Source organism: Accipiter gentilis, chromosome 4 (assembly GCF_929443795.1).
Source record: "Accipiter gentilis chromosome 4, bAccGen1.1, whole genome shotgun sequence".
Taxonomy (NCBI): Eukaryota; Metazoa; Chordata; class Aves; order Accipitriformes; family Accipitridae; genus Astur; species Astur gentilis.
This window is the reverse complement of record NC_064883.1, coordinates 2,186,493-2,207,994: the sequence shown is the minus strand read 5'-3', so window position 1 is coordinate 2,207,994 and position 21,502 is coordinate 2,186,493. Positions and strand designations below refer to the sequence as shown.

General features: G+C 41.3%; 1 protein-coding gene across 2 annotated transcripts in view; it reads right to left on the bottom strand.

Moving 5' to 3' along the window:
• Positions 1 to 21,502, bottom strand: part of GADL1 (glutamate decarboxylase like 1) — a 98,841-nt gene that overhangs the window by 53,615 nt on the left and 23,724 nt on the right. For both annotated transcript variants that reach the window (XM_049798556.1, XM_049798555.1), the window contains exons 6-11: positions 21,379 to 21,494; positions 8,814 to 8,893; positions 8,645 to 8,699; positions 5,141 to 5,257; positions 423 to 487; positions 96 to 177 (exon numbers count right to left, since the gene is read on the bottom strand). In XM_049798556.1, coding sequence (XP_049654513.1) covers positions 96 to 177; positions 423 to 487; positions 5,141 to 5,257; positions 8,645 to 8,699; positions 8,814 to 8,893; positions 21,379 to 21,494 — 515 coding nt within the window. The remainder of the gene's footprint in view (positions 1 to 95; positions 178 to 422; positions 488 to 5,140; positions 5,258 to 8,644; positions 8,700 to 8,813; positions 8,894 to 21,378; positions 21,495 to 21,502) is intronic.

Sequence of the window (21,502 nt, the reverse complement as noted above, 5' to 3'; positions counted from 1 at the left end):
TTGCAGTTGTTTTCTAATTATTTCCACCCCCATATTACAACAATGACAGCCTACTGCATTAAAAAAAAAAAAAAAAGAAGGACAGAAGGACTTACGGAGTTGTCTTTCACCAGAAGAGCACAGCACTGGATTCCTGCCAACAGCATTTTATGGGGATTCCAGGCGACAGAATCAGCCCTGCAAAATTTATAAATGGAGAAAGGGAGGCGGAAATTGCACATATAGTCATGGGTACTAGAGAATCAAAAATGGCCAAACGCAATCCAAGCAGACAAATCAGATTTCCCATTTCACCCCCCTAGTTTCAGAAACCTCTCCAGTTAATAGTATTTTTGGAAAATGCAGGTCTTATGGAAGCCAACAGGCCCTATGACCTCCATCTCAGTCCCTAGTAAGTGTGTCCATGAACTAAACTGACTTACCTGTGGATGCCGTGAAGAAGTCTGCAATGCTTCCTTGATATCAAAGCCGAACCACCCCAAGAAGCCTGTTGGAAAATTTTTAGAGCCAAGACAATATTATTTGTAAAAAGTTCTTTTGATAATGCTTCAATTAATAATTTCTGAAGATGTTTTATCTCATTTAAAACTTAAGTTTACTACATAATCAGTGGGCTAAATTTTGCCTTTACTATCATCTACTGAAATAAAGATGGCAGCCTGGGGTTGTGCCTAAAATAGAGGAGCTGATGGTTTGTGCCACTATGTCACCCACAAACTCCACTGTGCCTTCTGTGTAAGCAAGGGCATGAACTGAAGTGTCCTTGCATAACCAGATCCATTCCTAATATTGAATCAGAGGTGCTTCTTTTCCCCCAGCCTAAACCTAAGCAGTGAGAGCGAAAGCCCCATTTTGCATACCTTCTTCCTGCTAGCCTTTTCCTTTGAGACATTCACAAGGGAAACAGTAGAGAATGATAATATCTGCCAATTGCAAAGTTCATGCTCAGATTTTCCACTGAGTTTGGATATGAAAAGTGAAGTCCATGAGTAGGCAAGAGCAGCATTTCTGTTACCAGCAATCTAACTGACATTAAAATGGAGTAAGACTCACCACATCTCCCTCAGGTCATCGAAGAGCCAAGTGTGTGGTCTAAGAGTCATTTAGGCCTTCTGTGTAGTGAGGAGCTCTCCACTGAAATTTGTTATTGAGTGTTATCTTATCTATTCTGGACACCTGTCTTTGGGTGAAACCTTTTGCAGATGTCTCTCTCCACGGACTATAGAAGGAACCCAGACAACAAGCTTTTATTACAAGTTTAAGTTCTGGGCAGCTGGAGTCAGGGAAGGTGATTGTCAATCCATGAATTCTGCAAGGATCAGATTTCACCCACCAGGTGCTGTGAATCTCCAGTTCTCAAACAACAATATTCGTCCACAGGAGAGGGGTGGGGAGAACACACAACAAACAGTAGACATGTCACACAGTGCATTTGAGAAATTATTATTAAATATGAAAAAAAAGGATTTTCAATGTTCATGCAGGCAGAATCTACTGAAGCAAAATTCCCTGTGAAGCAAGCAAGGCTCCTCAGAGACACACAGGAGGCATCAGTCCACAAAACATCTGGACTCAGCTTATTTTTAAAAAAAAGATTCATACATTTTGGGCTAATGAAGGAAAAAAAAAAATATTACTGATGTGAAGATTCCTGACCTAAGCACGGAGAATACATGCTTGTATGGCTTTTGTTCTTCTTTTCCTTGAAAGAAACAGATGTGATAGCTGATCTAAGAATTTAGCATCAGTATTTACTTCAGAGGCCATACATTAGGAATAAGATCTGCTGTCTCTAGGAGACAGGAATTGTAAAGGCTCACAAGGGAAATGGCAGGTTAGTAACTTGTCTTAACACATGTTGTTCTCATTAACGCAGTATATTAATGCACCACATCACCTTTTATGTTGTCATGCTCACAGCATCCTTGCTGAATGAAGGGCTGCTGCTCAATCTACAGGTAAGACCTAAGGTAGGAAATGATTTGCCTCGATCTTCACAGTAATCCTGTAGCAGAACCATGACTTGAAACTGGGTTTCTTCAGCTAGCCCAAATTTGCCATGTTATGGGAAGACAATCAAACTGAACTTCCTATTCATAGACAAATTTTACTCTTCGCATTCTATGATTGAATAAAGTCAAAACAGTTACTAAGTTATTCCCCAATTTTCATAATTCATAAGCAACCCATTGAAATATAATAAATCTTTACAAAATTTGCATCCAAAGGTGTCTATATTTGAAAAAGATGACATTTTCACACTGTCTCTGAAAAACAGGACTAGAAAGGCCGTCAAGAGGTCACCTCAACAGTATGCTACCCCCAAAGGCAGGATCAGCCATACCTATCTCATTTCTGTCAAACACTTGTCTTTTCTAGAGACCTAAGCACAAGCTAATAGGTCAAACCTGATTTTCTGTACTGGTCTAGCCATAGGAAAAAAAGTCAAAGGACCAGCAGGGAAGAAACTCTTGTACATAGTATTTAAAGCTACATTAACATAATACATGACATACATAAGTGCTGGAGCTTGAGTGCGTATTGATGATGCAAAACAAGTCAATAAGAAAGGCATCATAATGTATGATAGAATGCAATAAGCAACTGGAATGTGTGTATGAATGCTGTTACGTGCACAAAATAAGCCTGGTTATAGTCTCTGCACTTAGGCTGTTGAATGGCTTGACTGCTGAGACAGTTTGGGCTTATTGGTATTATGTTCTTAAAACAACTTTTTCCTTAAGTCACTTTTCCTCTTTAGGTTTGTCTCCATGTGAGAGCTTATCTACTACTTCTGACTTCATTGAAATTTATCTTCCTGAAGCCCACTGATTTTATGCTGATGTTCTCCCTTTTGCCTTTCCTAAGAATCATAAGCTTTATCATCTCATATTTAATGAAAAGAGTCTCCCTAAGGCAAACATATAAATCTTCAGGATCAGAAAATATTCTGAAATGAGATACATAAGTGTAAATCTGGAAATAACACCACTGACATTCATATAAGATATTCTTAAAAACAGCTCAAGACTATTTTCAGTAGATAATCCTGATTCCCAACAATGATACATGAAAAGTCCTAAATTAGACAGAACTTTCCCTGTTTTTTAATCTTTGTTTTAATTGCACTGTACATTTTTTTCCTCCAAAGTTACAGCAGGCCCAAATACCAGTACTTACTTGCTATAACTCAGACTGCATGTGTAAATCATTCAACAAGAAGCCGGGCCTTTCAGAGGAATGGAGATCCTCAGATTTCAAAAATATGATATTCCTGCCTATAAAGCTAGAAAGGAAGCAGGCTTGCTTAAAAACAAACAAACAAAAACCCCAACTCTTCACTATGTTTCTCGTACACTCTTTCTGAATGGCAAATGCCTAGTCCCACTGTACCTTTTCACGTATTCTAGCAAACCTATTTCTAATGGTGCTGTGAGTGAAAAAAGGTCACATTATGAATTACAGTCTGCTCATTTTACTGTAGCACATTTGTATATACGTGTATGCCTAATGTCTCTTACGTGGAAAGTTTTCAGTCTTTTCCCCATACCCTGTTCTCATATAAATACAGCTAGAAACTTTAAACAAAAAATAAAGAAACAGCCATCCACTCAACTCTTCATAGAGGGTGAAAGGAAAGATGGAAGAAATACTGATAGAACTCCTGAGAACCACTCAGGTTCGTAACATGAATCACACCTTAACAGAACTATTGGTCTTCCAGACTATAAACCCAATTTATTACTGGACATTTGTCCTTCTACTGGGAATCAATTAACATCTGACAATGACAGTCACTCTTCAAACAGAAAATTAACTTTAAGATATTCACTGGCATTTTTACCTTAGTTTAACATGATGCTAAACTGGAAGAAGTTAATTCTTTACAAAACACTATCAACTGCCTATGAAGTATATAGTTCAGAATATGGCCCAGGCTCATCCCACCTAATTTTAGTTATTCAGCTACAGGGAATGTGTCAGGAAACCACTCATTGTCCTCTTACAGACACTGGAGATGGCTCCAGCCATGTCTATTCAATTCACCTAAGATCCAAGACAGATTCTGAATACATCCCTCTTTCCACCAACTATACACAGACACGCAAGAGACTAGCACCTAAAGTGAATGCTGCACTTCTGCTGAAAATCTGCTGGGTCATTCTCACCAGCACACAGCCATGAGGAAGCTTTGCAGACACTTTAAACACCAGGGCTAAATTCTGCATCTTTGCCTCCAAGTCAATAAAAAAAACTCTCTTGACTTACACATACAGCAACTTTATTTATTTATGTCTGTGAGACATTTATTTGAAACACACTTCGCTGCCTACATGATTTTTCCTCAGATACTCAACATTAAACAAACACTTCACAAATTTAGAGCAGGTCTAAGATTCTCCACTAATGTTGCTCCAGATTCTCTCATTGCTCCATGGCTTTTCATCTAACCATTCTGGATTTGTGGCATTGCAATTATAAAGAAAATGCAATTTTAGTATATATGAAGAGACCTAGTTTTAGAAAAATACATTTACAGCTAACTCTTTCAGGTAATAAAAAGGCTCAATGATTATTCCAAAAAGGTTCGTGAATGGATTTTAATATCCAAACCTAAAATTATAAAGAAATGAGAAAAGAAAAATTTCTTAACACTTTAGAAAAACATAAGGAGATCTATAGGAAACTCAAGCCTGTAAATATGAAACAGAATAATTTATGACAGGTTGAGCCAGAAATTCACCTGTATGAACCATACACCACAATTCTAATGTGTCCATTCTCCAACAGAATGTGGAAAGAATCCAAAGTTGTATTTGTATATAATCACCCCTGGAACATTTTTAGGAGGTGGCAAGAAGAAGAAATCGATTCTAAAATAATTCTGAAATATGACCTGACAATGACAAAATAGCTTTGACTGCTTGTCACAACCAAATTATTTGCTGTTTTTCAGCACATGTAACAGAGACAAATCAGAATGTATTTCTGTTCTCTATGCAAAAAAAAACCCAAACCAAACCAAACCAAAACGTTATTAGAGCCCAACTTACTTCTACAAAGAAACATCAACAGTCAAAGAAAAATAGCAATTATAAAAAAGTAATGCTAAACAGAACTACACAGTATACAAACTCACATCAACATGAAGCCAGAGGCCATGCTTTTCACAGATATCGGCAATTTTATCCAGAGGATCAAATGCTCCCAGCACTGTTGTGCCTGCTGTAGCACAGACAAGAAATGGTGCTGACCCCTGCAATAGGATTCAAAACAAAAAAATTGTCATTTGCGCTGCTTATTTCCTCCAGTATATCGGCAGAGCTAAAGTATAAAAAGGTTTAGGAATGTAGGACAAAGACACAACAGTCTACATTTTAGTTTCCCAGCAGAAGGTACTGCATTTAAAAGTGCTGACTTTTTTTTTTTAAAAAAAAAAAACAAACAAACAACAAAGACATTTTCCATTTCTAGTTAACACCATCCCAGGGCAGACTTCACCACCTTCAGACTGTTTTGACAGATGCTAGTTTTGTCAAGATCAAAACATACTGGATATTGACATCTCTCTTTATACACTGATTTTCATTTCTCAGTCTTCCACATTTTACTACCATATTTGCTGCCATTCTGCCAAATAAAATAAAGCTACTAGCTCAGCCAGCAGGCTACCCATGCAAGAAAAGGGCTCATCCCTCTAGAGGTTCCACCTGCATTGTCTCTACAATGCCCCTATTCTTCACCTGGTGAAGGGGAACCTTCAGTTAGGGAACACAATTTGCCTTCAGCAGCACTTCCGCTACTGCGACTGGGATAGTCATCGCTGTCTGACCCCCATGCCTGATCTACAACAAAGCGCTATTCTCTTGCTCCTACCCCTGTCTAGAAAACAGGAAGGACTGTAGATGGTAACTGAATGTTAGGAGAGAGACCACTGGAAATCTCAGACCATTTTAAGGTTAGACAGGTGGGATAAGGAAAACTTTTGTCAGGTTGCAGTCTCAGACAGCCATCATAAGCCATCCATTGTGGTATCAGTGGCTTTGCTCATCGCTTTCCCTCTCAACTAATAGCAGGGGTACAATTACAATAGCAGACTAGGTCACACACTGTGGCAGATGTGCTTGTGTCTACTTAGGAGCAGAAACTGAAACAATGAAAAGAATTGGTGGAAATTGAGGGTATCAGCCCTAGCAATGACTGTGGTCTCACTTGCTGTTAAATAGGCGCTGAAGGAACACTTCTGAACGTTTCAGCATCTGGACCACAGCATGACAATGCAGTTACTGAGGAGGATTAAGTTGTTATTAAATTGTACAGTCTGGGATCGCTGGAGTTCATTTACAGTGAATTAAATCTCTCAGATGATATAAGTTTCTCTGCTGATGTAATTGAATGTAGCTTCACTGAAATCAGACATCAGCTGAAAAATCAAACTCAACACATGAGTCTTTTATGCATCTCCACGTCAGCTGAAACCTGATCTTTCTTTAAAAAAAGTGTTGCCACTTTTAAACATCTGCTAGAGACAGAGAGGCTTGATTCACATTTACACTCTGACCGTTTTATACTTCTTTAACAGTGTAAAGGACTGTTGGAATGGTACATAATTATGATTTATTTGTATTTAAAGTTTCTTTACAAATTGCTAAAGCAGTGAAAAGTAACCTTGGAATTTAAATTAATCCCATACATTCACAATGAATTACCAGCCTATAATTCACTTCTTGGTCATTCATTCCTAGTATACAACCTACCACAAAAGTCAATCAAACTTACAAACGAGCCTGAAGCTCCAGTACAAAACACTTGCAAGTGAGGCAAAGAGGTATCTGCTGCATCTAGTTTCTGTTAGCGTTCTCACCAATTTTCTCCCTTAGCTACATCAAAGTCCAAAGGTCCCCCAGCAGCCAGTAGGTAACATGACTGAATAGGAGGACAAGTCTAGGACTTCTACGAATTCCAAAGATCATTACCATGACATTTTTCCTGCAAAGAATGGAATTAAATTTTTATTCTTCTTGACGATGTAGTTAAATAAATCTTCCTGACTAAATTCTCTAAAAAGAGGCCTAAGTCATGCTACTCAGTCAGTGATCATTTTGTGCTCCTATCACTAGCAAATACATCCTTTGTGGTCTAGAGCCTAGAATATTTACTGTAATTCATTAAAGTTACCTTCTGTAAAAGTTGTAAAGTAGCACTTTATCAAAGACAGACACACTGAAGCTCTGATGAAATGAAAAACCTTCCAATTCACCTGTAACTTCCATTAAAGTGCAAGTGAAATAGTGTTCTCCTGTAAGCAGAGCATTTTAATATAGACCATTTGTTTTTAAATTGCAGAGCACCATACTGAGGTTGACCTTTTTCTTAAAATCATAAATGCCAGAGGGTTTCTTTCAAATAACCATTAAATTTATTATTACATCAACAAACAAGAATTGTTTTTGCAAGAGCAGAGCTCGTTCTCCTGTCAGCCTGCTTCCTCTTGCTCCATTTTGTTTCAGTCCTTTTCTTGTCCCAAGCTTGCTCAAATGGGTCAAGTATAGGTTGTCTTCCACAGATAATGCAAAGTACAGAAAGAGGCAAGCAAGAGAGTTTGCTAGGTCATTAGGGCCACCATGTATCAATAGTTATGCCATCTAGCATGAAACTCAAAGAAGAGATGTTTGTTTGGCAGAAGATCTATCTAAATCAGATCTTAGTGAAAACTGTTGTGGCCATGGCAGTGCCTGACAGGACAACACTGCCTTGGCTTTTCTATCAGCCACAAAAGTAGGTTTCCCAAGGTAGGATTCTGTGGTAGGCATTGTCCACACCATGGACATTGCACTAGTTGCTTGGTATTCACAGATCGTGGACTAAGGGCTGAGCTCTGAATCCTACTCCTCTGATGCACAAAGTGGAAGTGAGAAATAAGGTGAGCTAACCAAGCCAAAAAGAAGATGCTCTGTGACTTAGAATTCACATTCAGTCCTACAAGCTCTCCAAAATAAAGTATGTTGACTATAGCAAGCGCTGACTTACAGATTGTGGGAATGTGTTAATGTTGCCCAAATACACACACCAGTACATTTCCAAATGCTGGCCTTTGACTTCCTACTTGGCAAAGTCCCTGGGGGAAAAGAGGCACAGGACACAATCTCTGTACTCTTGCTACAATACTAGAAAGGACCAAATTTAGCATTTGTAGCTTGTATAATTGTTTTGGAGACTAAGCCACATGTTACAGTTCTTGCTCACTGCAGAGGACAGAGCAGTACTGCTGTAATTAACTGAAAAACCTACAGTTTTCATTTACTGTTTAAGGAAGTCAAATACTGCATCCATTTAAAAAAGAATCAAGGGCAAAATAAATCCTAGAAGAAATGTGCTAAATACTTCAGAGCAGTGTTGTACTTGGGACTTTCCTTAGTAGTAAACACCCTGTTGAATTTTAATCCCTTGCAAGAGTGTAGCACCTAGAAGTCTTGGCTTGTTCCACAAGTTTATGGCAAACGGATTGCACCTGTAAGAAAGACACTGTTACATTAACTGCCCTATTTTTAAGATTTCACGCACTCTTAGTTTTCCTTCCTTTCACTCAGACACAAGCACATAGTCTGCATACACTCTTCTCCACAGTCTCTCCCCCTCTCACCTCTTTCCAGGCCCGTTGGACTTGTTTCTCCAGTTCCTCAGGTATCATCTTACCTCTAAGGGACACAGATTTAAAACTTTTCAGTTACATTCAAATAGGCTGGTTATGTACAGCACTACTGCATTTTAAAAAGGCTCAGAGACCACAGCCGTGGCTTTTCCTTGCTTACCTTTCATCTGCTTTGATGAAGTAAACATTCTCTGTACCAATACCCAGGAAGGAGGCTGCCTTCTTCATGGAGTAATGACACTGTAAATGAAAGTGGCATGGAAAAAAAGAAGTAAGCAATTAAAACAAAAGAAAAAAATTCTTTAGCATAGGGAACAGTGACACTGAAATTAATTAAATAGCAGCTAACAGTCATGACTACAGCATATCCTAACAAAAACTGACAAAGCTACACAGCACCAATACCATCTTGTATTTAACAATAACACACACTGAAGACTGGGGAAAATAAGACAAAAAAAAAAAGATGTGCACCATGTTTAAAATGTGAGCTTAAAAAAATAAAAAGCTCTATTCCATACACCTTTTTTTTTTAAAGCTGGTTCTGCATTAGAATGAAAAGTAGAAATTTTGAAGTGTCATCAGGGAAGAATTATTAATTGTTTCAAAATGTTTTAACAGAACTGAGTCAAAAGTATCAATGAGTGTAAGAGTTAGGAAATGCATAAGAAGAAAGGTCCAAAGGCTATCGACTCAGCTGCCTAGAAGCAACCGCTAGGTCTGAAAGTCTAAAAGCACCACTCCTTGGAAACTGGACCCTTAATCAGGATATATCATACGATATAGCTAAAGCCTTCACCAATTTATCTGTGTAATTTTTCTATGTGCTTTCTCTAAACATCAGCTGTTGGCCACTGCCAGAGACAGGATACTACACTAAACTGACCCTTGGCCTGATCCAGCAACTCTGTGCATAGGATCAAGGAGCTCCAGCCCCAAAACTTAAAGCCTTTAGATGTGGTACAGTTAGGACTTCCAAGGCTTTCAAAGCCCTATCACTGCAAAAGGATCTAAAAATCATGGTGTTATGAAGGCTGTTCACATCAACGTGAATCTCAGAAGCCATTATGAAAGCAAGCAGACTTTAGATAGGACTCAGCACATCTTCAAAAGTTAATATGAATTTTACAAAAGGTTCCAGTATGGACCAGTCTGCATTTTTCAGAAAATGAAGTTACTATTTCTGCAAAGAATTTTAGCTAGGTGTCATCACAGAGACGTTTTTTGAATGACTACAGATATATGCAGCCCACATTTCAGTTCGCACTGAATAAAGGGCATTAGCATATGAAGCCTGTGAAGCAAGTGTAAAAGAAGAGGCCCCTTCACCTGCTCAAAGGATGTTAGAAATGGGTGTTTATTCAATCAGAACGTGATAAAATGGCTCTGGTGAGAAGGATACTTAAGCCCACAGCCCACTCTGTACTTTTTAAAAGCTTTTTTCTGTTAAACGAATATTGAAGGTATATCTTACCGTATTTCCAACATTCACCTCTACAAGGACCTGCTCTACTGTGGATACTGTTACTCCAGCATAAGAACATTTTGTCTTATTCCAGAACAACAGTATGCTGATCCCTGGTTAATCCATCTTCAAGATTAGCCTGGGAATTCAAGATACAGTAACCTTCTTAATCTGAAGATATTTTTAGATGTCAAAACCACTCTGAATAACCTGCAGCATGCCAGATGTCTACACCACTCAGCAATGGAGTCAGTTTTGACAGTATGCAGCATCTCACAGGACTACACAGTTCTTCTGAGAATCAAGATCATCCAAGCCTTGGATAATCACTGCTCTTCTCAAAAAATATAATTGGCTCTTTTTAACATTATAACTGAAGAGTTAAAATAATCCATGCATACTCCAGCAACTGCGAAGATGTCTAGAATTGTTACTTTTCATATGGGAGGTGAAGCCAGGTGGTTAATTAATTCCACTTTCTTCCAGAGAGTTCACACAAATGCAGTTACTGCAGAACATAATTATGAAAAATGTACAACATTTTAATGTGTGGGTATGAATATATTAAGGGTATTAAGGCCTGTCATGCTTATTTTGATGAGATGGATCATCTCAAAGGGCTCTTTCTTTTTGACAAAAAGGTTTCCCCCACCATGATCTACTTTTTCAATAAAGGCATTCAAAGATACTGCCTGATACTATCAGGTAGTTTTAAGAAAGCTTAATTCTGTAACATCACACATTCACAAAGCCTTTAAGGCTCATTCATTTAGACTGTTAAAAGAACAGAAACATACATAGGTAGATAATTAGTCCTACATTATATCAAATTACATCAATAATGGTAATAATGATTGTAGAGTGGCTGTGTGTTGTTCAGTAGAAGTTTGAAGATGTTTTCAACTGGTTAGTGAAGCACTCAAAATACAAGTTGCCTCCATCACTGATTTCTATCCATTAGGTTCAAATGAAAGGTATGAATCACCAGGAATAATCAGATTGCTCCAAATTAAGAAAGCAGTAGACCTGCAAATTCACTATACTAGTAAACAGGCAATCACTAAATCATGTATTTTATTATAAAAAATGGTATGGGAGACTGGGAGAAAGATAAGAGGCTTGAGCACCTGAGAGAACATACAAAAAAGCAGAGGGAAAGAGAAGGACAAAGAGAATACTAAAACAAAACAGGCTGCAAGACACATTATTTCTCGCCTCCACAAGTACTTCTGCACCTCTTGGAAAATTTTGTCAGGTCTTCAGTAGGACAGAAAAGGGACAAGACTTATACTACCCCACAGACTTGGAATATGCTTTCCTTGATGAAAAAAGTAGTCTTTCAGTTATATTGATTGAAAACATAAAATTTTCTTTTTTTTCCCCTACTATCATTACTAGAAGCCATTATGCTAAATTATACCACATCAAGAAAAAATATACCAGAGGACATTTAGCAGCTCCAGTCACAAGTGTCAACTAATTCACTTGTTCATCATTCCATTTCCAAAAAAAAAAGAGATAGAAATATTCAGATAAAAGGTATTATTTGTATCTAGATTATGTATGTAATTTGAAGTAATAATTTTAAATACTGTGAGTTCAGATTACTCTTGCCACATCTTTGCAATTTTGTTTGTTTAGACCCATTATTAAATCTGTAGCCATTTGTAGCAAGAAATTAATTCCTTTGAGCACAAGATCAAATTGGAACAGTGCATTTAAGATGTGCTGCTGTACTATTTTAACTATAGCTAGACATAGTTTTCATTTCCTAATAACATTTGCAAAGACAAGGTACTTTCCCCCTGTGCTCATTAAAACAGAAGATAAATTTGTATTTTCTTGCTTGTGAAAAGTTTCCTAGAAACATGGTTGCATAAAGCAATTACATTATTATGAAATTGTTTTATTGCTCATTTTTGTCTGTTGTAATTTCAACAGGGGACAACATGGTGAGTTAATGTTGTGTTCTCTCACTTTATTACTTTCATGATCAAGTTGCACTGGGGAGGAATTTAGTTTCATTGTATCTAAAAAACTGCTCATATCAGCATGAATATTTCAACTGTTTACACATCCTCTTCTACCCTCAGTTACCTCAAATTTGGCAGATTTCTACCTTTCAGGTCAATGCAATACATTCTTGGGTCCAAATAAAGTTCAGATGGGACTCAAATAGCAAAAAGTGATAAAAAGGTGGGCTGACATCTATAACTACAACTGTATTCAGCTCATATGGAACCACAAATCATGCCTCAAGAAGAGGGGGATATAACCATTTCTCTACTACTGCTACTGTCTCAAGACAAATCACTCTGTGATGGTCCAGCAAGAAAACTACAAAGTAGTAGCATAAAGAGTTTTCATTATCACCATAATTTTAAGTAGCTAAGCATTTTACTTGGAGGAACAAGGAGCCTTTTCATTCCTGAAGGCCAAGCAGAGCATGTGAGGACCTTGGGTGGGCCATGCATTAAACATACATCTTTGTGTTATCCAAGAACATACAAATAGCCCCAGATCACATAAAACTGAGTCAGTGACAAATCCATGCTTTCCCCTGCTCTACAGCAAGGCAACTCTTTCAGTCTGCCAAGTGCCAGACTGAAAATTTGAGACTTGGCAACTCAAGGCAAATATCATTTCATCTGAACACAGTGTTGAAGCCAAGCCCTAAAAATGACAAGTGCCTTGAGCAGCCATATGTTTTAACTCCTTATCAATACTCTCAGTTGATTATAGCCTTGTGGCTTCTCCATGCCAGCACTGTTAGCCTGATCACGTTGAAGATAAACACAGGTTGTTAACTTTCCAAGATAATTTTTTTTTTAATCATTTGCTTCTCCAGGTAACTCTTCAGTGAAAAAAAAAAAAAAAAAAAAAAGAAAGAAAAAAAAAGCGAGCAGCACAAAATGCTAAGTAAAAGAAGGCTCAAAATAAAAACAAATAATAAAACTTCAGATTGTGTGACACACACACTTGTGTACTCATCTTCAGGGTGGGCCATTTATTACATATATTCTCAATACGACGTATCTGAACTAAACAAAATTCCAAAAGGTTACATAACTTGGACTCAGTACAGGTGGTTCTAAAATAAGTATATATGAACATGCACATCTTCTCCCTCATGACCATGAATAAACACTAGATATCTGTCCTGGGTTCAGCTGGGATAGAGTTAATTTTTTACAGGAACCTGGGAGGTGGGGGCATAGCCGGGGCAGCTGACCTGAACTAGCCAAGGAGCTATTCCATACCATGTGCCATCATGCTCAGTATATAAATGGGGAGCGGGCCGGGGGGTGGTCTCTGTTTTCGGTGGGGGAAGTGGCGGAGCGTCGGGTCCCGGGTGGTGAGCAGTTGCACTGTGCATCACTCTTTTTGTATACTTTTTCATTAGTGCTGTTGTTGTTGTTGTAATCTCTTTGTGTTTGTCCCAGTAAACTGCCTTTATCTCAACCCTCGAGGTTCCAGTTTCTTTTTCTTTTCTCTCCTCCGTCTCCTCCGCATCCCACCGGCGGGGGGCGGAGGAGTGAGCGAGCGGCTGCGTGGTCCTTTGTTACCGGCCGGGCTGAAACCACGACAGTCCTTTTTGGCGCCCAACGTGGGGCAGAAGGGTTGAGATAACGACAGACCTGGCCAGAGCGTGTTAAAACAAATTTGCCAAACGCATTTCTTAGATAAATAGATGTTAGTCACAATGTTGATTCATTTGTTTACATGGTGGCGTTTTGTAAGCTCTTATATGCTCTATGTATTGCCTGTAGTTGCGTATCTCATCTCTGGGAGAGTGACTGGGATTATCATTTTGCTGTACTGGGCAATGTCGATTTATGAAATGATTACATCACTGGTCATGAGGTTAAGCTGGTATCTGTATGAAGCAGTGGTAACATTTCCATACTTTGGGCGCCTTCTGTCGGATTTTATTGGTAATTACACCCAATCCATGGGGAAATTAGGGGGGGATACCTCCCCCCGTCCGTTCCCCTCCCTTTTCTCCTTCCGACTAATTACAACAGCTTTTGAGAATTTTGAATATCCTTGGGATGCGCAAGCCAGTGTGCTGTTAGTGCTATGCCTCCTGAATATGTTTCAGGTCTTCTTTAGGGCTACAAAAACGCTCTTTAAGAGTACCACTCAGAGATCTCCCCCAAAGCTGGATACTCATGGGTGGCACGGCACGTGGGAGGATATGGGCAAGTATCTAGAGAACTTCTCACCGCCAGTGACTTGGAAGTTCACTCCCGAACAACTACAGAACCCTCATGACGTGACAGAATATTTGAAAGAAAAATGCTGTGGCTATTCCAAAGACGTACAACTCGCCTCACTGTGCTGGGCCCTGGCCAGTATCTACCAAACACTGCTTAATACTAGGCAGCACCCTCAGGGAGAAAAGATGGAAAACAGAACAACAGGCACCGTGGCTACCCCAACCCCGACAACAGACACCGTGGCTGCCCCTACCCCGACAACAAGCACCGTGGCTGCCCCTACCCTGACAACAGGTACCGTGACTACCCCTACCCCGGTGACAGACACTTCAGCTAAACCAGAGAACCAACCTGTGCCAGTGTCAGTCGCCCCTGTACAGAAAAAGAAACACACAAAGAAATCAGTTCGCTTAGCGAGAGATGAAGATGAACCAGGGTCATCGCGAGAACAGGAGGTAGAGGCAGAACCTGAAATAATTACCCGATCTCTATCCATGAGTGAGTTGCGTGACATGCAAAAAGATTTTAGCCACCACCCAGGTGAGCACATTGTTACCTGGCTGCTCCGATGCTGGGATAGCGGGGCTAGTAGTGTGGAATTAGAGGGTAAGGAAGCCAAGCAGTTGGGATCTCTGTCTAGGGAAGGGGGCATCGACAAGGCGATTGGGAGAAAAACACAAGTCCTCAGCCTCTGGAGGCGACTTCTGTTAGGTGTAAAGGAAAGATACCCCTTCAGGGATGAAGTTACATGTCACCAAGGTAAGTGGACCACCATGGAGAGAGGTACCCAGTACCTGAGAGAATTAGCCGTGCTGGAGGTGATTTATAATGATCCAGAAAATGCGCAGTCACCCACAGACCCAGATGAAGTCCAATGCACACAACCCATGTGGCGGAAGTTTCTACGAAGTGCACCACCAACCTATGCCAACTCATTGGCAGTAATGTCCTGGAGAGAAGGCTATGGACAAACAGTGGATGAATTGGCTGTCCAACTCCGGCAATACAAAGGGAGTCTCTCTTCCTCCCTACGGGCCTGTGTCTCAGCTGTAGAGGAGTTGTCCCGAGAGTTCCAGCAATTCAAAGTGGATCTGTCCTCCTCCTCACCTGTACAGGCCCGCATCGCAGTTATTGGGAGTAAGCGTTCCTCTGCCCAAGAGAGAGGAGAGAGCAAGTACACTCGACGGGCTAACCTGTGGTTTTACCTGCGTGACCATGGAGAGGACATGAGGAAGTGGGATGGAAAACCCACTTCAGTCTTGGATGCACAGGTACAGGAGTTGCGAGAAAAAGCAACCAGAAAAGAGAATTCTTCTTGGAAAACTGCTGCTCCAGTTTCCCGTGAGCAGTCCCCCAGACGCAGTAGATGGGCTGATCTCATTTCTGATCCCCTTGAAGGGACTTCTGATTTACGTGTGCAGAAAGTGAATAACGGATATTCTAACCAGGATTAGAGGGGCCCTGCCTCCAGCCAGGTGGAGGAGAGGGACAACCGAGTCTACTGGACAGTGTGGATTCGATGGCCTGGCACATCAGACCCACAGGAATATAAGGCTCTAGTGGACACTGGTGCACAATGTACCCTAATGCCATCTAGTTATAAAGGGGCAGAACCCATCTGTATCTCTGGTGTGACAGGCGGATCCCAAGAGCTAACCGTATTGGAAGCTGAAATGAGTCTAACCGGGAATGAGTGGCATAAACACCCCATTGCGACTGGCCCAGAGGCCCCGTGCATCCTTGGTATAGATTATCTCAGGAGGGGGTATTTCAAGGACCCAAAAGGGTACCGTTGGGCCTTTGGTATAGCTGCATTGGAGACGGAGGAGATTGAACAGCTATCTACCCTGCCGGGTCTCTCCCAAGACCCTTCGGTTGTGGGGTTGCTGAAGGTTGAAGAACAACAGGTGCCAATTGCTACCACGACGGTGCACCGGCGACAATATCGCACCAACCGAGACTCCCTGATCCCCATCCATAAGCTGATTTGCCAATTGGAGAGCCAAGGAGTGATCAGCAAGACTCACTCACCCTTTAATAGTCCCACATGGCCCGTGCAGAAATCCAATGGGGAATGGCGACTAACAGTATCTACATAATCTACTGATTATCGTGGGCTGAATGAAGTCACGCCACCGCTGAGCGCTGCTGTGCCAGATATGTTAGAGCTTCAATATGAACTGGAATCAAAGGCAGCGAAGTGGTATGCCACAATTGACATTGCTAATGCATTTTTCTCCATTCCTTTGGCAGCGGAGTGCAGGCCTCAGTTTGCTTTCACTTGGAGGGGCGTCCAGTACACCTGGAATCGACTGCCCCAGGGGTGGAAACACAGCCCCACCATTTGTCATGGACTGATCCAGGCTGCACTAGAAAAAGGTGAAGCTCCAGAGCACCTGCAATATATTGATGACATCATCGTATGGGGCAACACGGCAGAAGAAGTTTTTGAGAAAGGGAAGAAAATAATCCAAATCCTTTTGAAGGATGGTTTTGCCATAAAAGAAAGTAAGGTCAAGGGACCTGCGCAGGAGATCCAGTTCTTAGGAGTAAAATGGCAAGATGGGTGTCGTCAGATCCCTGTGGACGTCATCAACAAAATAGCAGCTATGTCCTCACCGACCAATAAAAAGGATACACAGGCTTTCTTAGGTGTTGTGGGGTTTTGGAGAATGCATATTCCAAATTACAGTCAAATTGTAAGCCCTCTCTACCAAGTTACTCGGAAGAAGAACGATTTTAAATGGGGGCCTGAGCAACGACAAGCCTTTGAACAGATTAAGCAGGAGATTGTTCACGCAGTAGCTCTTGGGCCAGTCCGGACAGGACAAGATATTAAAAATATGCTCTACACTGCAGCTGGGGTGAATGGCCCTACCTGGAGCCTTTGGCAGAAAGCACCTGGGGAGACCCGTGGCCGACCCCTGGGGTTTTGGAGTCGGGGATATCGAGGATCCGAGGCTCGCTATACTCCAACTGAAAAAGAGATCTTGGCAGCGTATGAAGGAGTTCGAGCCGCCTCAGAAGTGGTTGGTACTGAAACACAGCTCTTCTTAGCACCTCGACTGCCAGTGCTGGGCTGGATGTTCAAAGGGAAAGTTTCCTCTACGCATCACGCGACTGACGCCACATGGAGTAAGTGGATCGCACTGATCACACAACAGGCTCGCATAGGAAACCCCAGTCACCCAGGAATGTTAGAAGTGATCACAGACTGGCCAGAAGGCAAAGATTCTGGAATGTCGCCAGAGAAAGAGGTGACACGGGCTGAAGAAGCCCCGCTGTATAATAAACTGCCAGAAAATGAGAGGCAATATGCCCTGTTCACTGATGGGTCCTGTCGCATTGTGGGAAAACATCGAAGGTGGAAGGCTGCTGTATGGAGTCCTACACGACTAGTCGCAGAAACTGCTGAAGGAGAAGGCGAATCGAGTCAGTTTGCAGAGGTGAAAGCCATCCAGCTAGCGTTAGACATTGCTGAAAGAGAAAAGTGGCCAGTGCTCTATCTCTATACTGACTCATGGATGGTGGCAAATGCCCTATGGTGGTGGCTACAGCAATGGAAGAAGGGCAATTGGCAGTGCAGAGGTAAACCCATCTGGGCTGCCGCACTCTGGCAAGATATCGCTGTTCGGATAGAGAAGCTAGTGGTAAAAGTACGTCACGTAGATGCTCATGTACCCGAGTCGAGCCACTGAAGAACATCAAAACAACCAGCAGGCGGATCAGGCCGCCAAGATTGAAGTCTCAGGTGGACCCGGACTGGCAACGTAGAGGTGAGCTATTTATGGCTCGGTGGGCCCATGATACCTCAGGCCATCAGGGAAGAGATGCAACATATAGATGGGCTCGAGATCGAGGGGTGGACTTGACCATGGACACTATCGCACAGGTCATCCATGAATGTGAAACATGTGCTGCAATTAAGCAAGCCAAGCGGCAAAAACCCCTGTCGCGTGGAGGGCGATGGCTGAAATATAAACAGTGGGAGGCCTGGCAGATTGACTATATCGCACTCCCACGAACACGCCAAGGCAAGTGCCATGTGCTTACAATGGTAGAAGCAACCACTGGATGGCTGGAAACATATTCTGTACCCCATGCCACTGCCCAGAACACTATCCTGGGCCTTGAAGAGAAAATTTTATGGCAACACGGCACCCCAGAAAGAATCGAGTCGGACAACGGGACTCACTTCCGAAACAACCTCGTAGACACCTGGGCCAAAGAACATGGCATTGAGTGGGTGTATCACATCCCTTATCACGCACCAGCCTCCGGAAAAATTGAGCGATACAATGGACTGCTGAAAACTACATTGAGAGCGAGGGGGGGTGGAACTTTCAAGCATTGGGATACACATTTAACAAAAGCCACCTGGTTAGTTAATACTAGAGGATCCGCCAATCGGGCTGGCCCTGCCCAACCAAGAGTTCCACATACTGTAGAAGGGGATAAAGTCCCTGTAGTGCGCATGAGGAGTATGTTAGGAAAGACAGTCTGGGTTAGTCCTCCCTCAAGCAGAGGCAAACCCATTCAAGGGGTTGTTTTTGCTCAAGGACCTGGGTACACCTGGTGGGTGATACAGAAGGATGGGGAGGTTCGATGTGTACCTCAGGGAGATTTGATTTTGGGAGAGAATAGCCGGTGAATTGGACTGTATGATATTTAACTGCTAAATAACCTGCCAATGCATGTCATTGTATCTATAGTGTCTATATGCCATATCAAGGGTATTATTGTGAGAATTATCCAAATGACTACAGGATGGACTTTTGAAACTGAGCCAAGTACAACAGCGATAGAACTTGAACTGGCACCCAGCAATTTCCTCAAGATCAACATCTTCGACCTGCAGACCAAGGGCATGAGTTGCACCAAATGTACTAGCCACAAGTTCCAGAGGCAGCATACAACAACCCAACATCTCACACCATCTCTCTCTTATCCTGAAGAACTGTTACAACAGATAGAGTCCCAAAATCGATGGACACATTAGAGGGATAGCCCATAGGCTAAAGGAACACCATGTGTGTGTGTGTGCGAGGTCGGTGGGGTAGAGTCCATATACTTATATATAAGACAAGGAAAGTTGTAGTGGTTGATTGGGAAAAAAATGTAAGATCTGGGCATGATGTAGATGGTGTAGAATAAGGGGTGGATAATGTCCTGGGTTCAGCTGGGATAGAGTTAATTTTTTACAGGAACCTGGGAGGTGGGGGCATAGCCGGGGCAGCTGACCTGAACTAGCCAAGGAGCTATTCCATACCATGTGCCATCATGCTCAGTATATAAATGGGGAGCGGGCCGGGGGGTGGTCTCTGTTTTCGGTGGGGGAAGTGGCGGAGCGTCGGGTCCCGGGTGGTGAGCAGTTGCACTGTGCATCACTCTTTTTGTATACTTTTTCATTAGTGCTGTTGTTGTTGTTGTAATCTCTTTGTGTTTGTCCCAGAAAACTGCCTTTATCTCAACCCTCGAGGTTCCAGTTTCTTTTTCTTTTTTCTCTCCTCCGTCTCCTCCGCATCGCACCGGAGGGGGGCGGAGGAGTGAGCGAGCGGCTGCGTGGTCCTTTGTTACCGGCCGGGCTGAAACCACAACAATATCTTAGACAATAGCCACAATATCTAACTACTAAAAGTGGCAGTTTTACAGTTAAGTGATTATTGAGTACTAAAGACAACATGATTTTGTGACTCAAGCAAAGTATTGGACATCAAGAACATTGCCTTACAAACAATTTACCAATTTATTTTTCCTGGTCAGTTCTATGTTTTATGGTTTTGGTCTTTCTGGTGAAGAAAAGACATCAAAATAAATTTACTCTGAGGGTCAAATAAAATTTCTTTTGTCATGAAATTAAATGCTCGTTTGGTTTGGAGTATGCGATTATACATTTTAGTTAAATCTCACAATGAAATAAAGTATTACTTAGTGATAGAAATTCTATATGCTTCACCTCAAAAGCGTTAACAGAACATGTTTCAACCTCATGTTTCTTCCTTAGCTATTTTTAAGATGTAATGTGATGGATTAAGTATGAACTGGCATGTCATTTCATATACACACTTTTCAGAAAGAAAAAACCTAAATATATTTTGCCCGGGAAAAAAATAATCCCTTTATGACATTTGGATTCAGTTCCAAAATATATGTGCTGTCTTGAACAACTTATACGATGCCTTCATCCCTCCGGCCTTTTCAAAATAAGCCTCTTGTCTATTTACACTGCAAACTGTTTGGAGCATAAACTTAAGAACTAAAATTATTCTAGTAACTATATACATCCTAGTACAACAAGGTTCTCACTTCCACTGGGGCCTTTATATAGTGAAGTCAGAATTAATAATAACTCTGTACTAATCAAATGATAAACTCTTAAAATTGGAGGGACAGGTGAAAGAAAAAAGCCTCCAAAAATCAGCTTCAGAGGAAATGTATGAATATAACTCAATTTCCCACAGGCAGTTTGGACAGATATTCAAAAACTTTAAAACTAGCCACATATTTTCAATTATTTAAAGAACTGTCTGAAGACCAAGCATGTTTTTTTCCAAAATGCTTTATGGGGGGTTTGGTTCTGTACCACAACCAATCTGTATGCAGACATAGGGCAGAGTGGGAGCTGCAGAGAGCCAACTCACAGTTCCACAAGTGCTCAGCTTAGTACAAATTAAACCTGCAGAAAACAGCTTTGACATCCAAAACCTACCTATGGCTCCTGCTGGACTTCCCATGATGTGGGAAATAAATGCTGCAGACGTCTACAACAGACCACATGCATTCTGCTTCAGGTTTGCCCCACATAAAACTTATTCTTATATCAGCAGTTTCCAAGAGCAGGAACAACTGTGTTTGTTTTCTGAAAGCACAGAAGCTTCTGCAGGGAAGTTTACTATCAGACTTCTCCATTTAGCTCCAATGTTCCACATCATACATAGAAGACAAATTTATTGTACCAGTGCCCCATCAGATTTGCAAATGATATAATTTTGCAGCCATTGAAAAATAAAGTTCAAAAAGCTTTTTTGTTTTGCTTTTACCTCTTCTGAAGTGAACAGGACTAGTCTTGGCAAACCTGAAAGTCCTTTTTCCTTTATCTCAGGACAAAACTTGTATCTTGCTAAGTTCATAGCATACATATTAGAAACAGAGCCACCTGCAGAA